The 20,724-nt window shown below is 35.3% G+C and overlaps 3 protein-coding genes across 3 annotated transcripts; all 3 read right to left on the minus strand.

Moving 5' to 3' along the window:
- Window positions 1-1,176: 1,176 nt before the first annotated feature.
- On the minus strand, window positions 1,177-2,168 carry LOC120069696 (uncharacterized). Its single transcript, XM_039021479.2, has 4 exons — window positions 2,162-2,168; window positions 1,843-2,006; window positions 1,704-1,766; window positions 1,177-1,599 (listed from the first exon to the last, which is right to left on the minus strand). The coding sequence occupies exons 1-4, from the start codon at window positions 2,166-2,168 to the stop codon at window positions 1,177-1,179; spliced, it is 657 nt and encodes a 218-aa protein (XP_038877407.2).
- Window positions 2,169-2,376: 208 nt separating this feature from the next.
- Window positions 2,377-2,835, minus strand: LOC150038531 (uncharacterized). The gene has a single exon (XM_090313507.1). The coding sequence runs from the start codon at window positions 2,833-2,835 to the stop codon at window positions 2,377-2,379; it is 459 nt and encodes a 152-aa protein (XP_090169633.1).
- A 12,961-nt stretch (window positions 2,836-15,796) lies between these two features.
- Window positions 15,797-19,677, minus strand: LOC120069691 (V-type proton ATPase subunit E-like). Its single transcript, XM_039021475.2, has 7 exons — window positions 19,381-19,677; window positions 19,113-19,277; window positions 18,766-18,866; window positions 18,415-18,571; window positions 17,773-17,966; window positions 17,017-17,116; window positions 15,797-16,172 (listed from the first exon to the last, which is right to left on the minus strand). The coding sequence occupies exons 2-7, from the start codon at window positions 19,212-19,214 to the stop codon at window positions 16,137-16,139; spliced, it is 690 nt and encodes a 229-aa protein (XP_038877403.1). The 5' UTR covers window positions 19,215-19,277; window positions 19,381-19,677; the 3' UTR covers window positions 15,797-16,136.
- Window positions 19,678-20,724: the final 1,047 nt, after the last annotated feature.

Genomic DNA, 20,724 nt, shown 5'->3' on the forward strand with positions numbered 1-20,724 from the left:
AACGAGGATTTTTAACCATAATTCTTTATTAAATGCAGTCCATCAAAATTAGACAAAAAAATTTTTTTGACGAATTTATAACTGATTAAGAAAAATATCCTTTAAAAACAAACACTTGTAAAATCAATTGGATGATATTATGACAAATCTGGCATTAATCGAGTATAAACGGAATTTAATAAATGTCATTTATAAAGTAAAAAATTGGATTGACGTGAATAAGGACACAAAATAATAGTATAAAATTGTAAAAAAAGGAAAATGTTAATTTTGTCCAAAATTATAAGTAAAAGCTTTGAATGAAATAATCCAAATTTTAGGATTTTTATGAAAAAAATGTAAGGTGTAGAGAGGATTTTCGACGTAAAAATCTTTTCTCATATTACTTCTCCTTTTTATTCTCTTGTATGGGGTGTTTGATATATGATAAAAAGTAGAGAGTTGAGTTGAGTTGAGTTGGTAATTATTATCTGGAGAGTTATATTATCTGGGGAGTTAAATTGTCTGTGTTTGTTGTGTAGAGTTGAGTTGAGTTGGTAATTATTGTCTGTGTTTGTTGTACAGAGTTGAGTTGAGTTGGTAATTATTGTTTGTGTTTGTTGTGCAGAGTTGAGTTGAAGGATCTTATGCACTTTTTTTGTGAATGAGATTAGTTTTATTTTTTTCTGTTTGTTTTTTATTTCATTCTTTTATTTGTTTTGTTTTATATTTTGCTATTGTTGATTAATTTTCAAATATACACGTATTTTCTCAAATCATTTATGACATAAACTGGACAATCTCAATTTTTTCTCAATTTGTAGAACATAATAGATTATTTTTCATACATTCTTTTAAAAAACTGTAATAATTCTAATTCTCTTCGATCGGTAAAACATACCAACAAAATATATTTCATATTGCTGCTCAATTAATTGGTATATTGTATATTGTATGTATATATATTGAATGTGTGTATATATATTTCATATTGAATGTTTGTATGTATATATATCCAAAAAAAAATTCACAAAATATATGTTCTTTTCGATACTTATAATATTAGTTATATTTACAAATACAAAAAGTACATGTTTTCGAGTATGCAAAAGTTATCATTCTTTTCGACATGACAGTCCATTGTCCATTTGTTGTTATCCAAAAGAATTATTAACAAAATGTAGGGGTGTGGTCAGTCTACATGTTTCTTCCTAGTAAACGGAGGCAGTACCTCTTCCATGCGTGTTCTGGTACTGCAAGAAAGCAATCTGTCTTCTGAATGTCTGTGACAACGAGGTCAATAAGGGTGACCTGAGTATCCTCATCCAGGCCATCAATGTTGTATATAGCATTTACTACTTCCTTCTGACGCCCGAACTCCAGCTCATACTTCTTCTTTTGCCACGATGCAAGTCTACCCATGTGTGTGCTATGCATTTCAACAGTTGATCTCATGATGTCGATCATTTCAACTTGGAATGATGACCTCTTCCTCTTACTGCCTCGAGATGACTCGACAGGTATACTCGTTCTACCTGTAGATTGCTCTGTTGGCTCTTCATCTATTTCATCTTGATTTAATAGTGATTCTATTTGGCAAACCTCAGGGGTGTGACAGTCCTGTGATCAAGTCGAATCTCATCTTCAAACTCTCTGAATGCATTCGTTGCCATCTCGTATGGGTCCTCACTTGATTGCCCTACTACTCTGTCTTTCCTAAATACGGTGGAGAGGTCATCGTAATGTGGGAATGGCTTGTTCCACATCCCCTTCGCATTGGGATGGCTCTGCATTGATACACATACACATTATTAATATTTATATTATAACACGTATCCGTACATTTTTTTTCTAGAATCTTACCCGAACCCAAAGATTGAAAATCTCCCTTTCGACCTGGACACATTTGAACTCCTCATTCCAGTCGAACCCCGACTGACTTAACATCTCTGATATTGCATTGTATTGTTTCTTCAGACTCCTCACCTTGCACTCAATGGTGTTCTGATTCAGTGCGCACCCGGGCACTTTATCATGCAGAATTCGCTCCAAGTGTTATAGGTATCCTGGTCGAAACGTCCCATTATCGGACCTCCAACCGATCTTCACCAAATACAATAGATCTTCCATCAACTTAGCTCCTCCACCTTCGACCATATGTGTTTAGACCTCTTACCATTACCTGCCATTATACTGCATGCATATGTTTGTTGAATGAAAAGATTCTATAAATTAAACACATGCACAAACAAAGGATAAACTGCTGAAATTATATGTTCCAATTTAACTTGTTCACACAGAGTCTTAGCACAAAACATTTTCACGACATATTTAGAATGTTCCATAATTAAATTCCATTTAGTAGTAAAAGAAAAGTAAGCAATGAACATTGAATAATCAGGCTCTTTTCCATTGAGTAAACATTTCGACCGCTAAGTCATCCCTGAACTTGGTCCATTCCTCTGATGATTCAACAAATTCAATATGATCCTCATCAAGACCAACTGATGCAGAATTCTCCTCATCGGGCACGTCAAGCATTGCATCGATTCCCATCTCCCTTGTGATCAAGTTGTGAATAAGGAAACATGCAGTTATTGTTCGACATTGGACTTGTATTGGGTAGAATGATTTTCCCCTAAGAATAGCCCACCGCCCCTTTAGCAACCCAGATGCTCGCTTGATAACATTCCTTGCTGAAGAATGTTTTATGTTGAAAAATTCTCTTGCAATTGTCAGTGCGTTTCCTGCTCCACGCCAATCGGAGAGATGGTATCGTTTCCATCTGTACGGCGCCAAGAATCCTTCAGCATTGGGGTATCCAGCATCATATAGGTAATAGTATCCTGTACACATTTCGAAATGTCATGCACATGTGTTGTGGCAGGTACACATGTTTAAATAACGTATACAGTTATTATAATACCCTTTGGAACCCTCAATCCGTACAGTCATGAAACCGTATCCCTAAGAACCCTTGAATCGGCTGCAGACCCTTCCCACCCTGGCAAAACGAAGACAAACTCCCCATTTTAATCACACACCGCAAGAACGTTTGTGGCAATCTCTCCCTTTCTCGTTTTATATCGAGGTCGATCGACGACACTAACATTCACTTTAATGTATGTGTCGTCTAACACACCTAGATAATTCTGTTTCTCTCAAGTGATCAAAATGAATTAAAAAAAAAAAATTATCGTTGCATTCATATTTATGACATATTCATATAAAAAATTGAGTACTTTTTGTACCTGAAACCACTTCATCTTCCATTGGTGCATGTATTTGTGATCGGTTCTAGTTTTCTTAACAAAACAGTGTGAAGTTGTAAGACTGCCCTAAGAACTACGTTGAAATATCTCGAAACTGTCTCACCAGACCTCAAAAAGTTTCTGCGTACCACTCGATTCTTGACATCGTGTGCAAGAATGTGTAGGAATATCACAACCATCTCTTCGATGTCCAACATCTTATTGGTTCCAAACAACCAGTCGACCGCAGCATATTACATAGAATCGTAAAGGTATGTCTATCCATTCGGGTGCTTTCACGACATGCCAAGTCACTCTCGTAAATTAGGCGAAATAAGGTCAACTGCCTAATGCAGTGCCTAGCATATGTCGGTTGTCTCTCTATCCTTCGGTAGTTGTTCAATAACGTGGTTAGTGTTATGAACAACTGTATTTGAGAGTGCAAAATAATTCTCATGATCGAAAAGAGGTCTTCAACAATATCCATCTTTATAGGAAAAGGGATACACAAGTTGTTCCTGAAAGGGTAAGGTATTTGACGGATTATGTTTCATGATTAAGAAAGAATAACAAAAGATGTCAAGCATCGGTATTGGGCATATTGGGTTATAGTTTAGATTTATGGTGTTATTTCCCAATGTACCTATAATAATCTAAAAATACATATTTTCAAGGGCTTAGTGGGTTTTTTTTTCCTAAGGATAGGGTTGGGGGTATTTTAGTTAAGTCCTTTTAAGGGCCTAGTGGATTCTTTTTTTTAAGGGCCCAATGTACCTATAATAATCTAAACTTGTCATAATCCTAGTTCCTAGTACAACAAATTTTCGCCGAAAGATGTGTTAAAACGATGTATATAGAAAAAAATATGCATTTTTCCATATTTTCAAAACTTGGTGAACCGATTGTATGAATATTGGTGTGCAATCTTTTTTTAATTCTTATGTCATCGATTAGAAACTATATTTTTCAGAAATTAAACATTGGTTATAATATTAATACCATCATTTCATTACAATTACATAATTTTAAAAAAAAATCAATTTTGATTGTGAAACGATAGTAAGACATACTAAAATTAATCCTGAAACTAGCTTGATAATAACACACCAAAATTCAATAATACGTTCATTTCAATTGAAGCTGAAAAATAAAGAAAGAATTGAAATGAACGTATTATTAGATTAAAAAAAAATTACATAACAGTACTATTTCACCCATAATTCATCAAAAATTTGAGAAGTATCAGAGGATGTGAAAAACAATGAGGATCTCGCTCTTAATTGTTTTTCACCCATTGAAATGAACGTATTATTAGATAAATAAAATTACATAACAGTACTATTTCACCCATAATTCATAAAAAATTTGAGAAGTATCAGAGGAGGTGAAAAACAATGAGGATCTCGCTAGATCCTCATTGTTTTTTACCCATTGAAATGAACTTATTATTAGATAAAAAAAATTACATAATAGTACTATTTCACCCATAATTCATAGAAAAATTGAGAAGTATCAGATTAAAAAATATAATGTCGCCAACCATTAATAAAAAATTTTGTGAACTAGTATTTAAAAAAAAATGTGACCAACAATTAACAAATAACATATTTCCATTAAAAAAAAAAAAAAAAAAAAAAAAAAAGTCCTAAAGGGAGATACTCTGAACCTCAAAATAACAAACCTCCTCAAACTAATTAGGAATGATTTGTGCAATTAGATTGGACCCCACAAGAAACATAAAATAATGATAGTTAGATTAGAAATAAAATATAATAAATTGAACTAAGAAGTAACCAACAAAAAAAATAAATTGAACTAAAGAGTAACCAACAAAAGCATACTTTTTTAGTGGAGAAAGATAGTGGAAATATGAAACGTGGAAAAAGACAGTGGAAATATAGTGGAGAAAGACAGTGGAAATATAAAACGTATGAGTGGGAAGTCATCTATAAATAGAAGAGGGAGAAAGAAGTGGTTTTTGGAGAGAGTTTGGTGCATTTATTAAAGAGTGAAATTAATTTAACCTCATTAATTAAAGAGTGAAATTAATTTGAGTGTTAGTTGAAAGTAAGTAGCAGCCACGTTGGTAGTAAATACAAATAGTAAAGTTAAGTAAATAGAAATAACATATTTTCATTAAAAAAAATGAGAATCTCGCTCATGAGGATCTTCATGAGCGAGATCCTCATTTCTTACGAGATTTCCTTCTAGAGCGAGATCCTCATCACAAAATTAGCGAGATTCGGCCCACATTTCTAGCGAGATCCTCATCACAAAATTAGCGAGATTCAGCCCACATTTCTAGCGAGATTTCCTTCTAGAGCGAGATTCAGCCCATATTTCTAGCGAGATTTCCTTCCAGAGCAAGATCCTTATCACAAAATTAGCGAGATTCAGCCCACATTTCTTGCGAGATTTCTTTCTAGAGCGAGATCCTCATCACAAAATTAGCGGGATTCAGCCCACATTTCTAGCGAGATTTCATTCTAGAGCGAGATCCTCATCATAAAATTAGCGAGATTTACTTCTAGAGCGAGATCCTCATCATAAAATTAGCGAGATTTACTTCTAGAGCGAGATCCTCATCACAAATTAGCGAGATTCAGCCCACATTTCTAGCGAGATTTCCTTCCAAAGCGAGATCCTCATCACAAAATTAGCGAGATTCAGCCCATATTTCTAGCGAGATTTCCTTCCAGAGCGAGATCTTCATCACAAAATTAGCGAGATTCAGCCCATATTTCAAGCGGGATTTCCTTCCAGAGCGAGATCCTCATCACAAAATTAGCGAGATTCAGCCCACATTTCTAGCGAGATTTCCTTCTAGAACGAGATCCTCATCATAAAATTAGCGAGATTTCCTTCTAGAGCGAGATTCTCATCACAAAATTAGTGAGATTTCACTTGTCCAGGGTTGAAGTTTCGACTTATGTACAACTCTTTATACATATTGTTTCCAAGTTTTTCTTTGTTTGTCGAGTTATGTATGTCGAAACTTCAATCTACGACAACCCTAATATACATATTGTTTCCAAGTTTTTCTTTGTTTGTCGAGTTCTCAACGTTCGACCTCTACATTAATCCAATCCTCAACCCTCAACTTTTAAACAATATTTCTCTAATATAAAAGGTCTAATAAGTTTTGAAAACAACCATCTTAATATAAAAAGTCCTAGTTTTGAGGGGATAAAAAAGGAGAGTTTTGAGGGGGTAAAAAAGGGGATTTTAATAACCCATAGGTTTTCTTTATGGGCTTAACAAACATGGATAATAAATACTCACCCAACTCAACTCAACTCATACCCATTTATCAAACACCCCCTTAAGTGACTTTTCTAATAACTAACAAAAAGTTATAAAAATTTGGGAAAACATATAAATCTTAGGAGTTTGATCAAATTAATCCCTAAATTAATAATTATTTCAAATTTAAACCCTGAACTTTGTATATCTATTTCACTCCCATTATGTTTAGTTTGAAATAAATATCGTATAAAACTTATGATTGTATCCACTAAACCCGTATACTTCCATAAATTAATCAACATAGACTTTTAGTTAGAATTGTTCATGCATTTACTCTAATCGTCATTTTTTAAAACCAACATTTGAAGAAGTCTATGTACATACATAGGTTTGAGGAGTAATGCACTGATAATTTTCAAAGGTAATCGTATTTAATGGTCTAAATTGTTAGATTCATGAAAACTTAGGCATGAAAATTTAGGCCCTGTTTAGTAATCATTTGGTTTTTTATTTTTATTTTTGAAAATTAAACCTATAAACACCACTTCCACCTCCAAATTTCTTCTATTGTTATCTACTTTTTACCAATATTTAAAAACCAAGTCAAATTTTGAAAACTAAAAAAAGTAGCTCAGCAAAATGGTTTCCCAACTCTCAGCGACGGGTACACCTCAGTAGAATGGTGTAGCGAAGAGGAGAAATAGGACCTTGTTAGATATGGTTTGTAAAACCCGAACCGTAATTACTTTAAGTAAGAGTAGGTAATGTGGTATCTTCTAATGAGCTATGATGAAATCATATCTTAGGAATTATGGAAGAAAGAAGAAAGCCATGATGTGGTAGATGACCTAGGTGGCAAAGTGAATGAAGGGTGAATTGATCGGCTGAATTTAACTAAATGTTGGCTAAGGATGGAGCTTATGTAATGGGCTTGGAGATGAGGAATCAAACACGAGTTGGTGAAGAATTTTGAATGTGGGTTAACTATACTAAGGAGAGAGGTTAATTAAAATGTAGAACTAAATTTGTTGGAATTCCCAAAATAGAGAAAGTGGGAAATTAAGAATTTTTCTTTCAAAAGAAAAATGTTATACCCATCAAGTAAATTGTTAAATACTATATTAGGATATAAAATTTAAAGAAAAAATTTGTTGAATCTCAACCATTAATCTTCATTAGTGGGCTAAGTGGCCCAAGGAGATTTCATGCAGGATTTTGGGCAGTGGTAAGAAGGAAGGCTGATTTCATTTAATTGGTTTGAACAAACTACTTGAGCTATTCATGTAATTTCAGTGGCATTCGAAAGCTCTATGTGTCTATTTTCTGTGGCTGTGCTGCAGGAGGAAAAATTGCCAGAATAAGACCGAAAGAGCAAAATAAAAACGAAGGATTCGTTTTTCAGGTGAATCTAGGCCATCAGTGAAGAATTGAAGCTCCATGACGAATCACAAAGATTTTTTAGCTAAAAAATTGAGGTAATATTGTTAACTTAGTTATAAGCCTTTGTAGAATGAAAGATGAGGTCTGGAATGCGAGTTATATATTTTTTAAATTTGAACTGGAAGTTGTTGAACAAGCAGGCAGCTGCTTGAATTGGGGCCGATGATGAAAGTTTGAATCTCCAGATCAAAAGACGGAAAATTTTGAGTTGAAATTTTTAAGTAATGCTTATAACTTGATTCTAAGCAAGTTTGTAGAAAGAATTTCTTTGAGATCAGTTCTAGAAATTTAGCTATGAATTGTTGGAATTGAATCTGCAGTTTGATGCTCCAAAATTTTTCTAAGTGTGAGGAGTGTGGGCGATCAAATGGTGCATTCTTTTGACACCCAATCCCTCCAAATTAGCTAAGTTTTCGACCCTCAAAGTGAATGGTAGGAGGCACAATGTGATGGTTTGGCATGTGAGCTTGATTTATTGAGTAGGCATAAAAGGAAGGCTAATGTAAACACTAAGTAGTATGCTTATATGTGTAGGTTCAACTCCCATTGGAAAAGCCTATCAAGACTTAAGAAAGCAAACTTGAAGGACCCGTGAGTGACTAATGTTTCTAAATGATAAAGTTTATACTTTGCAAAGTTATTCTCATGCTAAATTTTTATGTGATTCCAAGCAACTTATTTCTATGATTGAAAGCATGATCAACACATGATGTTTACTAATGTATGAGCTTTCCAAGTATGTTTTCCATGTCTAACGCATGCTAATGGTTTTTACAAGCTAGTTCAACATGATTTAAGCTAACTTATGTTACAAAGTATGAAGCATGTGTTGGGGTTAAAGCTAAAGTTGAATGAAGCTTAATGTACTATGTTTTAAATACCTAAGATTGTCAAAGTACATGCATTGGTATTCCTAAACATAACGAAAAAGGATACTGAAGGTAGGGAAGGTATCCTAAAAAGCTTTCTATGCTATATTTGAAAACTATTCTTTTAATGCTCTTCGAGAACTTGATAGCATAAGTGAGCCGCTGAAGGTAAGGAAGGTATATGAATAAATGTACCTAAGGTGTTGACGGTACATAGAAAACTCCACGTGCACGTAGGTAGTTCTGAATGAGAGACCGAAGTATGGATCTCCTAGGCCATATACCAGCAAAAGAAGGTCGAAGTATGGGTCTCTTGGCCGATAACAGATATGGGACCTAAAGCGATGTATGCTCGTTCTCAATTAGGGAATAATGATGTTTAATGGTGTTTAAGAGTAGTTATTAATGTTTATGTTTAGAGGAAGTTGCTTGAGATGCCCATCGGTATTTAAAGAGATCGACGTAAGGGTCTCTCCAAGCCATAGTTCAGTATGAAGAGGTCGAAGTAGGGGTCTCATCTGGCCATGGCTTGGCATTGGGAATTAGAGCGATGGATGGTCATTCTCAACTAAGATTCAGGTTATACAATGGTTTTAAAGGTTTTATGTACACGTTTGCTTGGCATATTTTAGTTTCAGTATTATGTTTTCGAGCTTCCAGTTTAAGCATGAGATTTATGTTTTTATTGTCACTCATTGGGCTTCTAGCTCATGTTTTCAAATGCTTTCCTTTCAGGTAGCGGTCAGTTCCCAAAATATTTTTCTGCTGCTGCTCTGCCATTCAAAGAAACAGGTTGAAGGAAGCGTAATTGAAGACCTGTATTAGTTAGTACACATGTGTCTGTCTAGTGACTAGTATTCTAAATGGGGCTACTAAGTTGTAATATTCATGTATGAACAATGCTGCGAAACCCTGTAATGTAAATATGTTAAGTTCTGAGTTAATATGTTCGTATATTGATGATATGTACGTATTCAGGGTTTGAGCAAAATTTAACAGGTTAGATAGGCAATAAGTGCCAGCAAAAGGGTTGGTAACTGCTGCAGTCACCATTCCATCCAAGTTAAGAGGGTAATCTGAAGCGGGGTGTGATATGGTTCGCTCGATGATGAGTTACGCTTCCTTACCGAACTCGTTTTGGGGTTTCGCAATGGAGACTGCGGTATACATACTCAACTGTGTTCCTTCCAAGAGTGTTGCAAGGACACCTCTGGAGTTGTGGAACGGGCATAAAGCTAGTTTACGTCACTTCCGCATTTGGTGTTGTCCTGCACGTGTACTTGAGGCTAATCCCAAGAAGTTGGAACCACGGTCGAGGTTATGCCTCTTTGTAAGCTACCCCAAAGGTACACGAGGGGGTTATTTTTATAATCCGACGAAAAATAGGGTGTTTGTTTCAACAAACGCTAATTTCCTAGAGAATGATCATATAAGAGAGCACAGTCCACGAAGCAAAGTCGTGTTGCGTGAGTTTTCCAATGAAACTACTGAAACTTCAACAAGAGTTGTTGAAGAGTCTACTACATCAACAAGAGTTGTTGATGGGAGTTAATCCAGTAGGTCGGTTCCACCTCAAGAGTTGAGGAAAGAAGGGTTGCGAACCCACCCGTTCGCTATCTGTGTTTCACGAAAATCCTTGCTATAATAGCAGATGGCGATGTTGAGGATCTGTTGTCTTATAAGAAGGCAATGGAGGATGTTGACCAGGATGAATGAGTCAAAGCCATGGATCTCGAGATTGAGTCGATGCACTTTAACTCAGTATGGGATCTTGTAAATCAACCTGATGGGGTTCGCCCTATAGGTTGTAAATGGATCTACAAGCACAAACGGGGTGTTGATGGGAAGGTACAGACCTTCAAGGCTCGACTTGTGGCAAAGGGTTATACCCAGGTAGATGGAGTCGACTATGAGGAGACTTTCTCGCCTGTTGCCATGTTAAAGTCAATATGCATCCTCCTGTCCATTGCAACTTATTATAATTATAAGATCTGACAAATGGACGTCAAGATGGCCTTTCTAAATGGCAATCTTGAGGAGACCATTTACATGGTACAGCCCGAGGGATTCATAACCCAAGGTCAAGAGCAAAAGGTTTGCAAACTGGATTGGTCCATTTATGGACTGAAATAGGTGTCTCGATCTTAGAACATACAATTTGATACTGTGATCAAGTCGTATGGCTTTGACTAAAACGTTGATGAACCTTGTGTCTAGAAGAAGATCATCAACGTTTCAGTAGTCTTCTTAGTGTTGTATGTAGACGATATCCTACTCATTGGGAATGATGTAGGTCTACTGACTGTAGTTAAGAACTTGTTAGCGACCCAATTTCAAATGGAAGATTTGGGAGAGGCTTAATTTGTTCTAGGTATATAGATCTTTCGGGATCGTAAGAACAAAGTGCTAACACTGTCTCAAACATCGTACATTGACAAGATGTTAATACTCGATTCAGGACTCCAAGAGAGGCCTACTATTGTTCAGGCATGGAGTCACTTTGTCTAAAGATATATGTCTTAAGACGCCTCAAAAGGTTGCGGAGATGAGATGAGTCCCATATGCGTCTGCCATTGGCAGTTTGATGTACGCAATGCTCTATACTCGTCCAGACATCTGCTACGCTGTGGGCATAGTCAGTAGGTATCAGTCTAACCCAGGCCAGGGTCACTGGACCACAGAGAAGAACATCCTCGAGTATCTTCAGAGAACAAGGGACTACATGCTCGTGTATGGTTCTAGGGATTTGATTCTTATAGGATACACAGATTCTGACTTTCAGACTGATAAGGACTCTCGCAAGTCCACATCAGGGTCAATCTTTACTCTTAATGGATGAGCTGTAGTGTGGCGAAGCACTAAGCAGAGGTGCATCACCGACTCCACTATGGAGGCGGAGTACGTAGCAGCTTGCGAAGCTGCTAAGAAGGCCGTCTGGCTCAGAAAGTTCTTGACAAACTTGGAAGTTGTTCCATATATATCTAGGCCCATTACTCTCTATTGTGATAATAGTGGGGCTGTGTCGAACTCCAAGGAGCTGAGGAGTCACAAGCGCGATAAACACATAGAGCAGAAGTATTATCTAATCCGCGAGATAGTGCATCGAGGGGACGTGATCATCACGAAGATCACTTTGGAGCACAATGTTGTTGACCCGTTTACGAAGGCTCTCACGGCTACAGTGTTTGAGGGCCACCTACGAAGCATAGGTCTACAAGATCGCCCACGGCTGGACTAGGACAAGTGGGAGATTTTCTTGTACTGGGCTTTTATACCTAAAATGGTAGTCATTTTATTTCTATCTTTCCACACATAAAGTGGGAGATTGTTGGGGTTGATGCCCTAAATTCTTGTGTTCTGTAGTTTGTAAACAGTTTGTATGAACGCTTGTGTTGTTAATATATGATATTTACTTCACATCTTGTATTTTTGCTTAGTTGCTTGTTTTATTTGCTTTACCACAAACCAATAAACATAAAATCCCTGGTTATCCGTATGTGACTCAAGCATGTATGTGGTGACATACAAGTGGATCATGTCTTGAGTGATAACCAAAATGATCTGTAGTATATGGATATAGGAGGGAAACCTTATCCTGGTAACGTTACAGACTCGGCCCGCTTTGTGGAATAGTCACAAGTGTTGTGACATATCACAGATGGTTTGATCCTAATTCGTGTTGGGGATATGCGAGCAGGGGTGTTCTATACAAAAAGTTTGTATAAGACCTGACCACGAAGTGTTAACGTCTTGTTATATAACACCGTTCATGATAAAGACTTTACTTCACTAGGATGACCATAGGTAACATGACCTCAATCCTGAGTGAGTTGGGAACTTCTGCCATTGAGGGCGGTCCTTTGATTTGTATGGTTACGAGTGGCCAGGTCGCTGATTCAAACCTACCATTTTGGGGATTTGTCTGATTTGGGAGTTGGGAACTCAGCTACACAAGATAGAATTCACTTCTTCCCCGAGGCAGGGGTAAGTAGATAGATAGATCTCTTAAAGGTTGATTCCGGAGCTTGAACGATGTGGCGCCACACACCTTCTCTTGGCCCAAGAGGTGTTCACACATAGTTGGACTATGATGTATTGTTGATTAGAGGAATCAGTGGTACTTAAGAAGTGAGATGTAACTATAGAGACAAAACGATAATTTGGCCCAGCTGTACTTACGAGCATCTGTGAATGGTCATGTACTCATGATTGGTTATATATGATGGACACAGAAATATATCTGTGGTAAGAAGAGTTCAATTGTTGGTCTTTAGTGGAATGCCTGACAGTTAACGAATGGTGGATCTCGTGGCTAAAGTGTTTAGTCAGCTATTCACGAACCGTTGGAGCTTCGAGCCACAGGTCCATTAGGTCCCCTGGGTAGCTTGGATAAAGTCGAGAACTGTATTTGGGTTAATTTGAAATGTTCAAATTGACAAGAGAAAGTTCGATTATATATGATATAATTGGATTGGTTAATTATATATGATATAATTGGCTAAATGTATGAGATACATTGTTCTGGAGGAAATTAGATATAAATATGATTTATATCAAGTAAAGGAGAAAATACTATAGTAGATATGTGATATCAAATTATAGGATAAAAATATAATATGATTATATTTATTAATTAATTAGTTGGTTAATTATATGATAATTACTCCAAAATTCACGTTCGGACATGGGTTAGTGGGGCAACGTCGGTTATTGTAACTAATGAGTTAAAATGAAAATAGTTTTCATTTTGACGAATCGCCTAAAGAATTCGAGAGAGCGCGTTGTTGAGAATAGAAAACAATCGCTTAAAGAAAATCGAAAGCCTATACGATAGTCCTCTCCGCCTAAACGATCGTCTTCCTCGCACCTAAACGATCGCACACTGTCACCTACACGATCGTATAGCTTCTCTAAACGATCGTATAGTGTGTCGATTTTGCTAAACGATTGTATACCTTTTCCTAAACGATCGTTCAGTAAAACCTACATGATCGTGTAGCTTCTCCTAAACGATAAACATTTTGCTATGCAATAGCGCCTTTTTTTCCCTCTCACTTGCTTATCACCTACACGATTTGGTTTTCCTCATTCCTCTACCAAATTCACCAAAGACCACCCTTTGGGTTTTCACTCCGAGAATACCCGGGGCTCTTTATTGGTGGTGTCGTCCCCGCGACGTTCATGTTCGTGCTGCTGCTGGGCATTGGTACATCGCGTAAAGGTTTCCGCTACGTTGGAGTTCCGAAGTGTGAAGAACGTCTTCAACTAGTATGGAACTCTTTCCCTTGTTATTTTCTTGTTCAAAGCATGCCGTTAATTAAGATTTGTTTGCATAACTATATGTTGAATTTATATTTTTGTATTTCAGTCACTGTGAGATCGGAGCGATCCGAACGTGCTCATGGAACTATTCGATAAGAGATCCTTCATTTACCCCCATGATTTGAGCTCGATTTCCATTTAGCCCATAGGTTTCAATGTTATATTTTTACCCGTGAGTTTTGAGATTTATATTCATTTGATCCTTAGGTTTAAATATTTTACACTTGTGAATGCTCACTTTGGTCTCTCCATTAACTTTCAATTAATTAATTAAAAATAAATGTTAAGTAAAATTTGAAAATTAACTTTAAAAATGATGAAGATTTGTAAAAACTTATTAATTATAATTATTTCAATTCTTTTAGATTAATTAATAAACATTGATATTAAAGACTAAAAGTGAGTATTTAGTCCAAAAAAAAAAGAAGTTAAAAGTGTAAATTTTGAAACCTAAAACTAAATTGAAATAAAACTCAATAGTCAAGAGTAAGAATGTAAGGCTCTCAAACTCAAGGACGAAATGGAAATTAAATTAAAAGCCCATTGATAAAATTGTAATATTTTGAAACTTAAAACCAAAATTAAACTAGACCTAGAATATAAGAAACAAAAAGATATTTTCCTAAAAATCAATTGGACAAAGGTTTGGTAGTTTGATTTGGATTGAAAAGCATAATAGTGGTATAGTCAATAAAACTTATTTTCTATTTATATGTTGGTCTTATGATTTTTGCACACGAGCCACTTCATTATAAACCTCCTCAATTACATAAAATACAAGGAGACTAGAAAGCGTGGAAGTTGTACGCTAAGTCATATACGAGCCACAAACTTAAAAGCATCTCCAACTACACTGATCTTCAAAAAAATTTTAAACCTCATTTAAATTATTAATTAATAATTATATTAATTTAAATCTTGGACTTACATAATTCTATTAATTTAAATCCTCCGTTCTTTTCAATGTTTAAATTGACATATTTGTGAAAGTTCATGACTTAAATTGATACAATTATTAATTTAAGATTTATATTTATATAAACTCCCAAAGTTCATGATTTAAATTATTACAATCTCCAAAGTTCATAATTTAAATTGATATAATCTCCAAAGTTCATGATTTAAATCAATACAATCTCCAAAGTTTATGATTTAAATCGATACAATTATTAGTTCAAGATTTAAATTAATATAATCTCAAAGTTTAGGGTCCAAAATATTTTCCTAAAATAATTTTTTTAAAAAAGAAAAACCCTAAAATTGGATGCCTGATCAAGACAACTTCATATCAGCATACATGAAAAAGAAAATAAGTTCCCTCAATAGCAATTAGCAAAGATTGGAAGAATCTTTGATAGAAAAAAAATAGCTAAAACATTTTTCACTAGTTCTCTTCTGATATCTTAAATTCAAACAAGCTGATACAGGCATCCCATCAAAATAAATTATAAGGAAAAATATTTGATAGAAAAAAAATAGTTAAAACATTTTTCACTAGTTCTCATTCAAACAAGCTGATACAATCTAATCCCTAAACAATAAGTATTGTTCAAGAAAATGCAGAAGAATAAAGGGGAAAATAAACAATCATTCTTAACTATACCTAGGAGAATCAAGACATTGTATTTTTAATTAAACGAGTTGTACAAAACTAAATGCAAGTGAAATAAGTTACTTGAAACAACTGTCTTGAGAAGAGAAATGTCACATTAACATTATATAAGGACGATGGTCTGTAAGATGTGCACACAAAAATATACTTAAAAGGTTATCCCAACTTGAAGATGGAAACCAATTTATCAAGCTGGAATATTATTGATACCGGAGATACTATCGAGACGATAGGGGCACCTACCTCCCCGTAGAGCTCAAACCAAGAACATTGTAACTATCAGATAAAGAAAATCAAAGAATGTAATACTTATTGAATACGTGACATTTGGAACATAAAATTTGCATCAAAGACCAAATTTGGACTCATAAATTATTTCACAGGAAGCACCATGATAGAGATGAAGAATCCAGTCCATCATGCAGCAACTTGACTGAAAAGGCTTTTTCGGATCTGCGAATGAGAAATGCAGCTGTTAGTACACCCTAAATATGAACAACGTCGTGACAAAATAGTGGTGCAACAAGATATCCATCCGCGAGAATTGTCTAGATGATGACCTAATATTCGAACTATCGCTCAGTGAAGTGGTGATAAAAAAAGAAAGACGTATTGGAATATTGCAAAAAAAACCCAGATAAAGTATTTGTATTTTTTTTTAATAAAAAATGCAAAACCCTAGAATAAAGAATTCGTATCTTTCAGAAAAGGTTGGGGGAAGCATAAAAATGCACCTTTGAAAGGCGATATAAAGTAAAGGAATCATGTTGTAGCTTATATTCGTAAAGATTATGGCAAAAAGTTAAAAGTGCAGTCTCTTTATTGTCAAGCTAGGTTTAATTAACCAAGAGTTCACAATATGCATCCTAGGCATTATTTGAGTGGGCCAGTCGGTAGAGGAATAACCCACTGAGGAACGTACAGATGCAGTTGACAAGAACCTAAAAGCTTCTCTCACATTTTGTCTTTAACCTATAAATATAGGATGTTATGAGAGAACGATTCGTCCAAATCGTGGAATGGTGCAACAAATTTTTTCCAAGTTTGTATGTAGAGATTCAATACTCACTTAATAGCAGTGAAAATTTATAAAACTAAACAATAAAAAATAAAAATAAAAAAAAAACAAGAAACAACATAGTAAATTGAGCCTCGTCTTCTAGCAAAACAAGAAATCTTCTAAATGTGGATCTTTTCAAAATGATGCATGACAATGAGTTTTTCACATGCCCACTAGTAATTGATGTAATCAGCACCCAGTAATCGACAATAGGGCATGGTTGAGAAGAAAATGTACCTCTGGAAGTTTTTTACGGAACACAACATCCAGTCTAGCATCAAGGGTGTTCTCACAGACAATCTTCCCATCTCGAGATGCCAATACCACACCCCCAGAGCTGAACAATCAAAACTTAATATTAGAAGTCTTTATAGATATATTGTCGATTTTTCAAACAAAATAGTGCGTAGAATTTACAAACGGAAAATTCTAGGTTATACTCCTGTTGAAATTCATACACTGTAACCTTGTATTTTGAAGTTCGTATTAAACACCCCCGTAGTTTGAAAATTCTATAAACTGAATCTATATATCAATTATGATTGTTAGTTCTTAACAGAATCAGTAAACCTGGACTTACGTAAAATATGCCATGCGTACTATCTCTATCAAAAGTAACAGTAATGTATATTAGAGTGGTTTAAATCACAGATTTGGAAATAAAACCATGGTGTATTTAACACTATTGTCAAAACCCAAAGGTACAATCTGCACTTGTAAGAAACTGCAGGATTAATTAGTTATCCTTAAAAAAGAGAATATGTGCCCATCCCCAGGGCAGGAGTAATTAGTTACCACCTAGACAAATAAGATGCCTGTCAGGCTGAAGCAAAGTATGCAAAAGTTACCTCCAAATCTCATAACACATAATTTGCCAATGGTGAAATAAAATTATAACTGTGTATATTGAAAGACACCAATCACAGACCAAGTTTACAGAAGCAGGAACTTTCTATATTAAAAAAAATGATAAATATTAAAAGCCAAGATTACCAAAAAGGATCGTGATGATGGTGATGGCTTGGACCAGGTGGAAGATGGACATGGTCAACAATGATCTCTGGCTCATGAACGTTTGCTTTCTCTGCATACTCAACAGCTGCTGAACCCAGCACAGACTCCACCAAATGAACGTCACTTTTGCGGCATCGCAATAAAACAGCTGGCTCTTTTAGTCGAAGCAAGCTCTATAGAATAAGAAACAATCTTAAGGCAATGCATAAAACAACTAGTATATTCATCAGCATATTTATCCCATCGCAACCATTCTAAGCAAAATTTAAAGGGAAGATCAACCTCCACAATGCATTCTAAGCAGTAACCATCAACAAAGAGATGGAGAAAAGAAAACTCAATCATCGTTTATCAGGATGATGAGCGTTTCAATTTGATGCCTTACAGATAAGAGAATTTTATCCATCCAGAGTTATGTGAAACAGAGATTGGTTTTGGATATTTAAAGTTCCTTATTATCTAGCATAAACAATCAGTAGCTCTCACAATGAACTCTAAAAGTGTAATAAACAGACAACTAGAAGAACTAGCCAGTACGCAGCAAATTTTATGACTTCTAAGTTTAACTAAATCAAAGAATCAGTAATGCTTTCATGTGGATGATATTTGGAATTCACTAACCTGAACAATGAGATCCTTCAAAAGATTTTTGTAGACATGTTCATTTTGGCTTACATTCAGAAGTTCCTTTGACGCTGCCTCTTTCATATCGTTTACTACATCATCCTGAGCTTGCAGAACTTTGATCCGAGAAGCATTGAGCTGCATGGAGTACTCGCTGGATAAAGCATCAATTACACGAAGATGTTAGTCGTCTATTACAATATTTGAGGCAGAAAGAAACAAAGACAGAAAGAGATCTTTACAGCAATTGAAAACTGTGCGCTCTAACAAACCAAGTCACTAAGAAGCATGATTAATGAAACTATAATTAACGAATTATAGGTGGAAAAAAAAGGTCAAGATATTTACATCTTCTTCCGAATTTCAACTTGCTTCTCCTTCTTCTCGTACTCTTGCCTGATCTTCTTCTTCTCTGCCTCAACCAGCTGCAGCTTTTCAATATTGAATTCCTACAAAAGAGAGAGAGAGAGAGAGAAACAAAAAATTCCATTCCTTCCGTTCAATGGTCAATGTGTGCAAACAGAAACAATAGCAGATACGAAACCTAGAATCTATGAGGCATACGTAACCGAACATAGAGCAACGCCGAGAAGTAGATATATTATCAATAAAGAGAATTAGGAAATAAAATCAGAGCATGTAGAAGTAGAAAAAAAAAAGGAAAAAAAAAAAAAAAGAAAAATAGGAAGACGTACTTCTTCAGCAGAGACGGAGATCTCGTTGGCCTTTTCCTCCGCTTCCTGGCGGATGAACCTGACCATCTGCTGGATCTGCTTGGAAACATCTGCGTCATTCATTTTGCTGAACTGTTGAATCGAATCGGAGAGGATCCAATGGGTGCGATCCAAGCCCTAGGAACTCTGCGTTGGCGTGGATCGTTAGCGAGAAGCGTAGATAGAAAAACGCAACCGTTGGGTGCAGTGAGAAGATTACAGTAGATAGATGTGAGCAGAGAGTACGTACCGAGAGAGAGAGAGAGAGAGAGAGAGAGAGGACCAAAAACGGAAGAGCAATGGAGGAAGGGATGAGAGGTGAAACAGAGAGTGAAAGAGATCGTCAGATTTGGAAGAGAAGGGCCCCGCTGAACGTTGGCAACGTGAGAGAGATTGGGACACCACTCCTCAATGGCTTTTCTTTTTCTCCTTTTCCTTTATTTATTTATTTATTTTTTTTTTTTTTCCCTTTCACGGGAGGAAGGGTCGAACCTCTCTTCAGATCGACGACAAATTTTATCAGCAATCTATCTATCTCTAATCTATAATATATTAAAGAGGAATAGGGGTATATAGCAGGATTTTATATTTTAATTAAAAAAATCGAAACTTTTGAAATTTAATTAAAATTTTGGCAAATTTATTGTGGCTACGTGATCGTTTATTAGGTTATTAACATTTATATATAGTGTAATTATAATATCAAACCATCATTTTGTGATTTTGGATTATAACACAATATTATATCTTTCTAATTTTTCTATTTAAAATTTTCATATATAATATATGAGAATTAAAAAAGTTAGATTTCTTTTAAACCCATGTGTCAATATAAATTTTAATAGAATTTAAAATTGTAGATTTTCTTTTAGAATCTAATAAATTTTAGTGGAATTTTTAAAAATAAAAAATAAGGAAAACTATTTATACAAAATAACAAAATTTAATCATCTTCACCTTTCTTCTTTCTTCTCCCCCTTCTCCTTCTTCCTCTTTTTCTTCATTCCAATCCTCGGTCTCTCTCTCTAACCCATTCCCATGCACTCTATTGTCCAACAGCCATCTCACTCATGCCTAACCATCGATCCACCACCATTTGAGTCTACATCGTATATCTAGTTTTACATCGTTGTCGATGAGTTGGTTTTTCTCTCTCTACCTGGTTCACTCTCTCTCTTCTTTTAATTGTTAGATTCGTGCAGCTCAATCCTCGTCGCTGCTGTCTTATTGTCGCCAACATTAGAGTTTGCTAGATTTTTTTTTTTGCTATTAGGAGTAAGATTTTGGGCATCTTGGATTAACTTTGCTTGATTCTTGAATATCCACTAAGTTTTGGTGTTAAAATTGATTTACCTATGAAATTAGATGCTAGATTTGAGTTTTGTTGCTTTTAGATAGTTATGATAGAAGTTGATTGAAGTCTATCAACGTCTAATAGAAATTGATAGAATTCTATCATCGATAGAGGCTGATAGAAGTCTATCAGTGATAGAAATTGATACAACTCTATCATTGATAGACTCTGATAGAAGTTTATCTTATCTATCAGCGTTTTTTTTACTATTTTTATAAATAGTTTGATTTTTTTTTTTAA

The sequence above is a fragment of the Benincasa hispida genome, chromosome 1 (genome assembly GCF_027475165.1).
Source record: "Benincasa hispida cultivar pf3 chromosome 1, pf3_genome.v1.1, whole genome shotgun sequence".
In the NCBI taxonomy this organism is placed as follows: domain Eukaryota; kingdom Viridiplantae; phylum Streptophyta; class Magnoliopsida; order Cucurbitales; family Cucurbitaceae; genus Benincasa; species Benincasa hispida.

Coding starts and splice junctions, on each gene's coding strand:
- LOC120069696 (XM_039021479.2), bottom strand. Junction 1,767..1,842: donor TTTTCAATCTTTGGGTTCGG/GTAAGATTCTAG, acceptor GTATCAATGCAG/AGCCATCCCAATGCGAAGGG. Junction 1,600..1,703: donor ATTACGATGACCTCTCCACC/GTATTTAGGAAA, acceptor ACTTGATCACAG/GACTGTCACACCCCTGAGGT.
- LOC150038531 (XM_090313507.1), bottom strand. CDS start 2,835: ATGTGTACAGGATACTATTACCTATATGATGCTGGATACCCCAATGCT.
- LOC120069691 (XM_039021475.2), bottom strand. CDS start 19,214: ATGAATGACGCAGATGTTTCCAAGCAGATCCAGCAGATGGTCAGGTTC. Junction 18,867..19,112: donor TCTCCGTCTCTGCTGAAGAA/GTACGTCTTCCT, acceptor TCTCTTTTGTAG/GAATTCAATATTGAAAAGCT. Junction 16,173..17,016: donor TCCGTAAAAAACTTCCAGAG/GTACATTTTCTT, acceptor TCTCATTCGCAG/ATCCGAAAAAGCCTTTTCAG.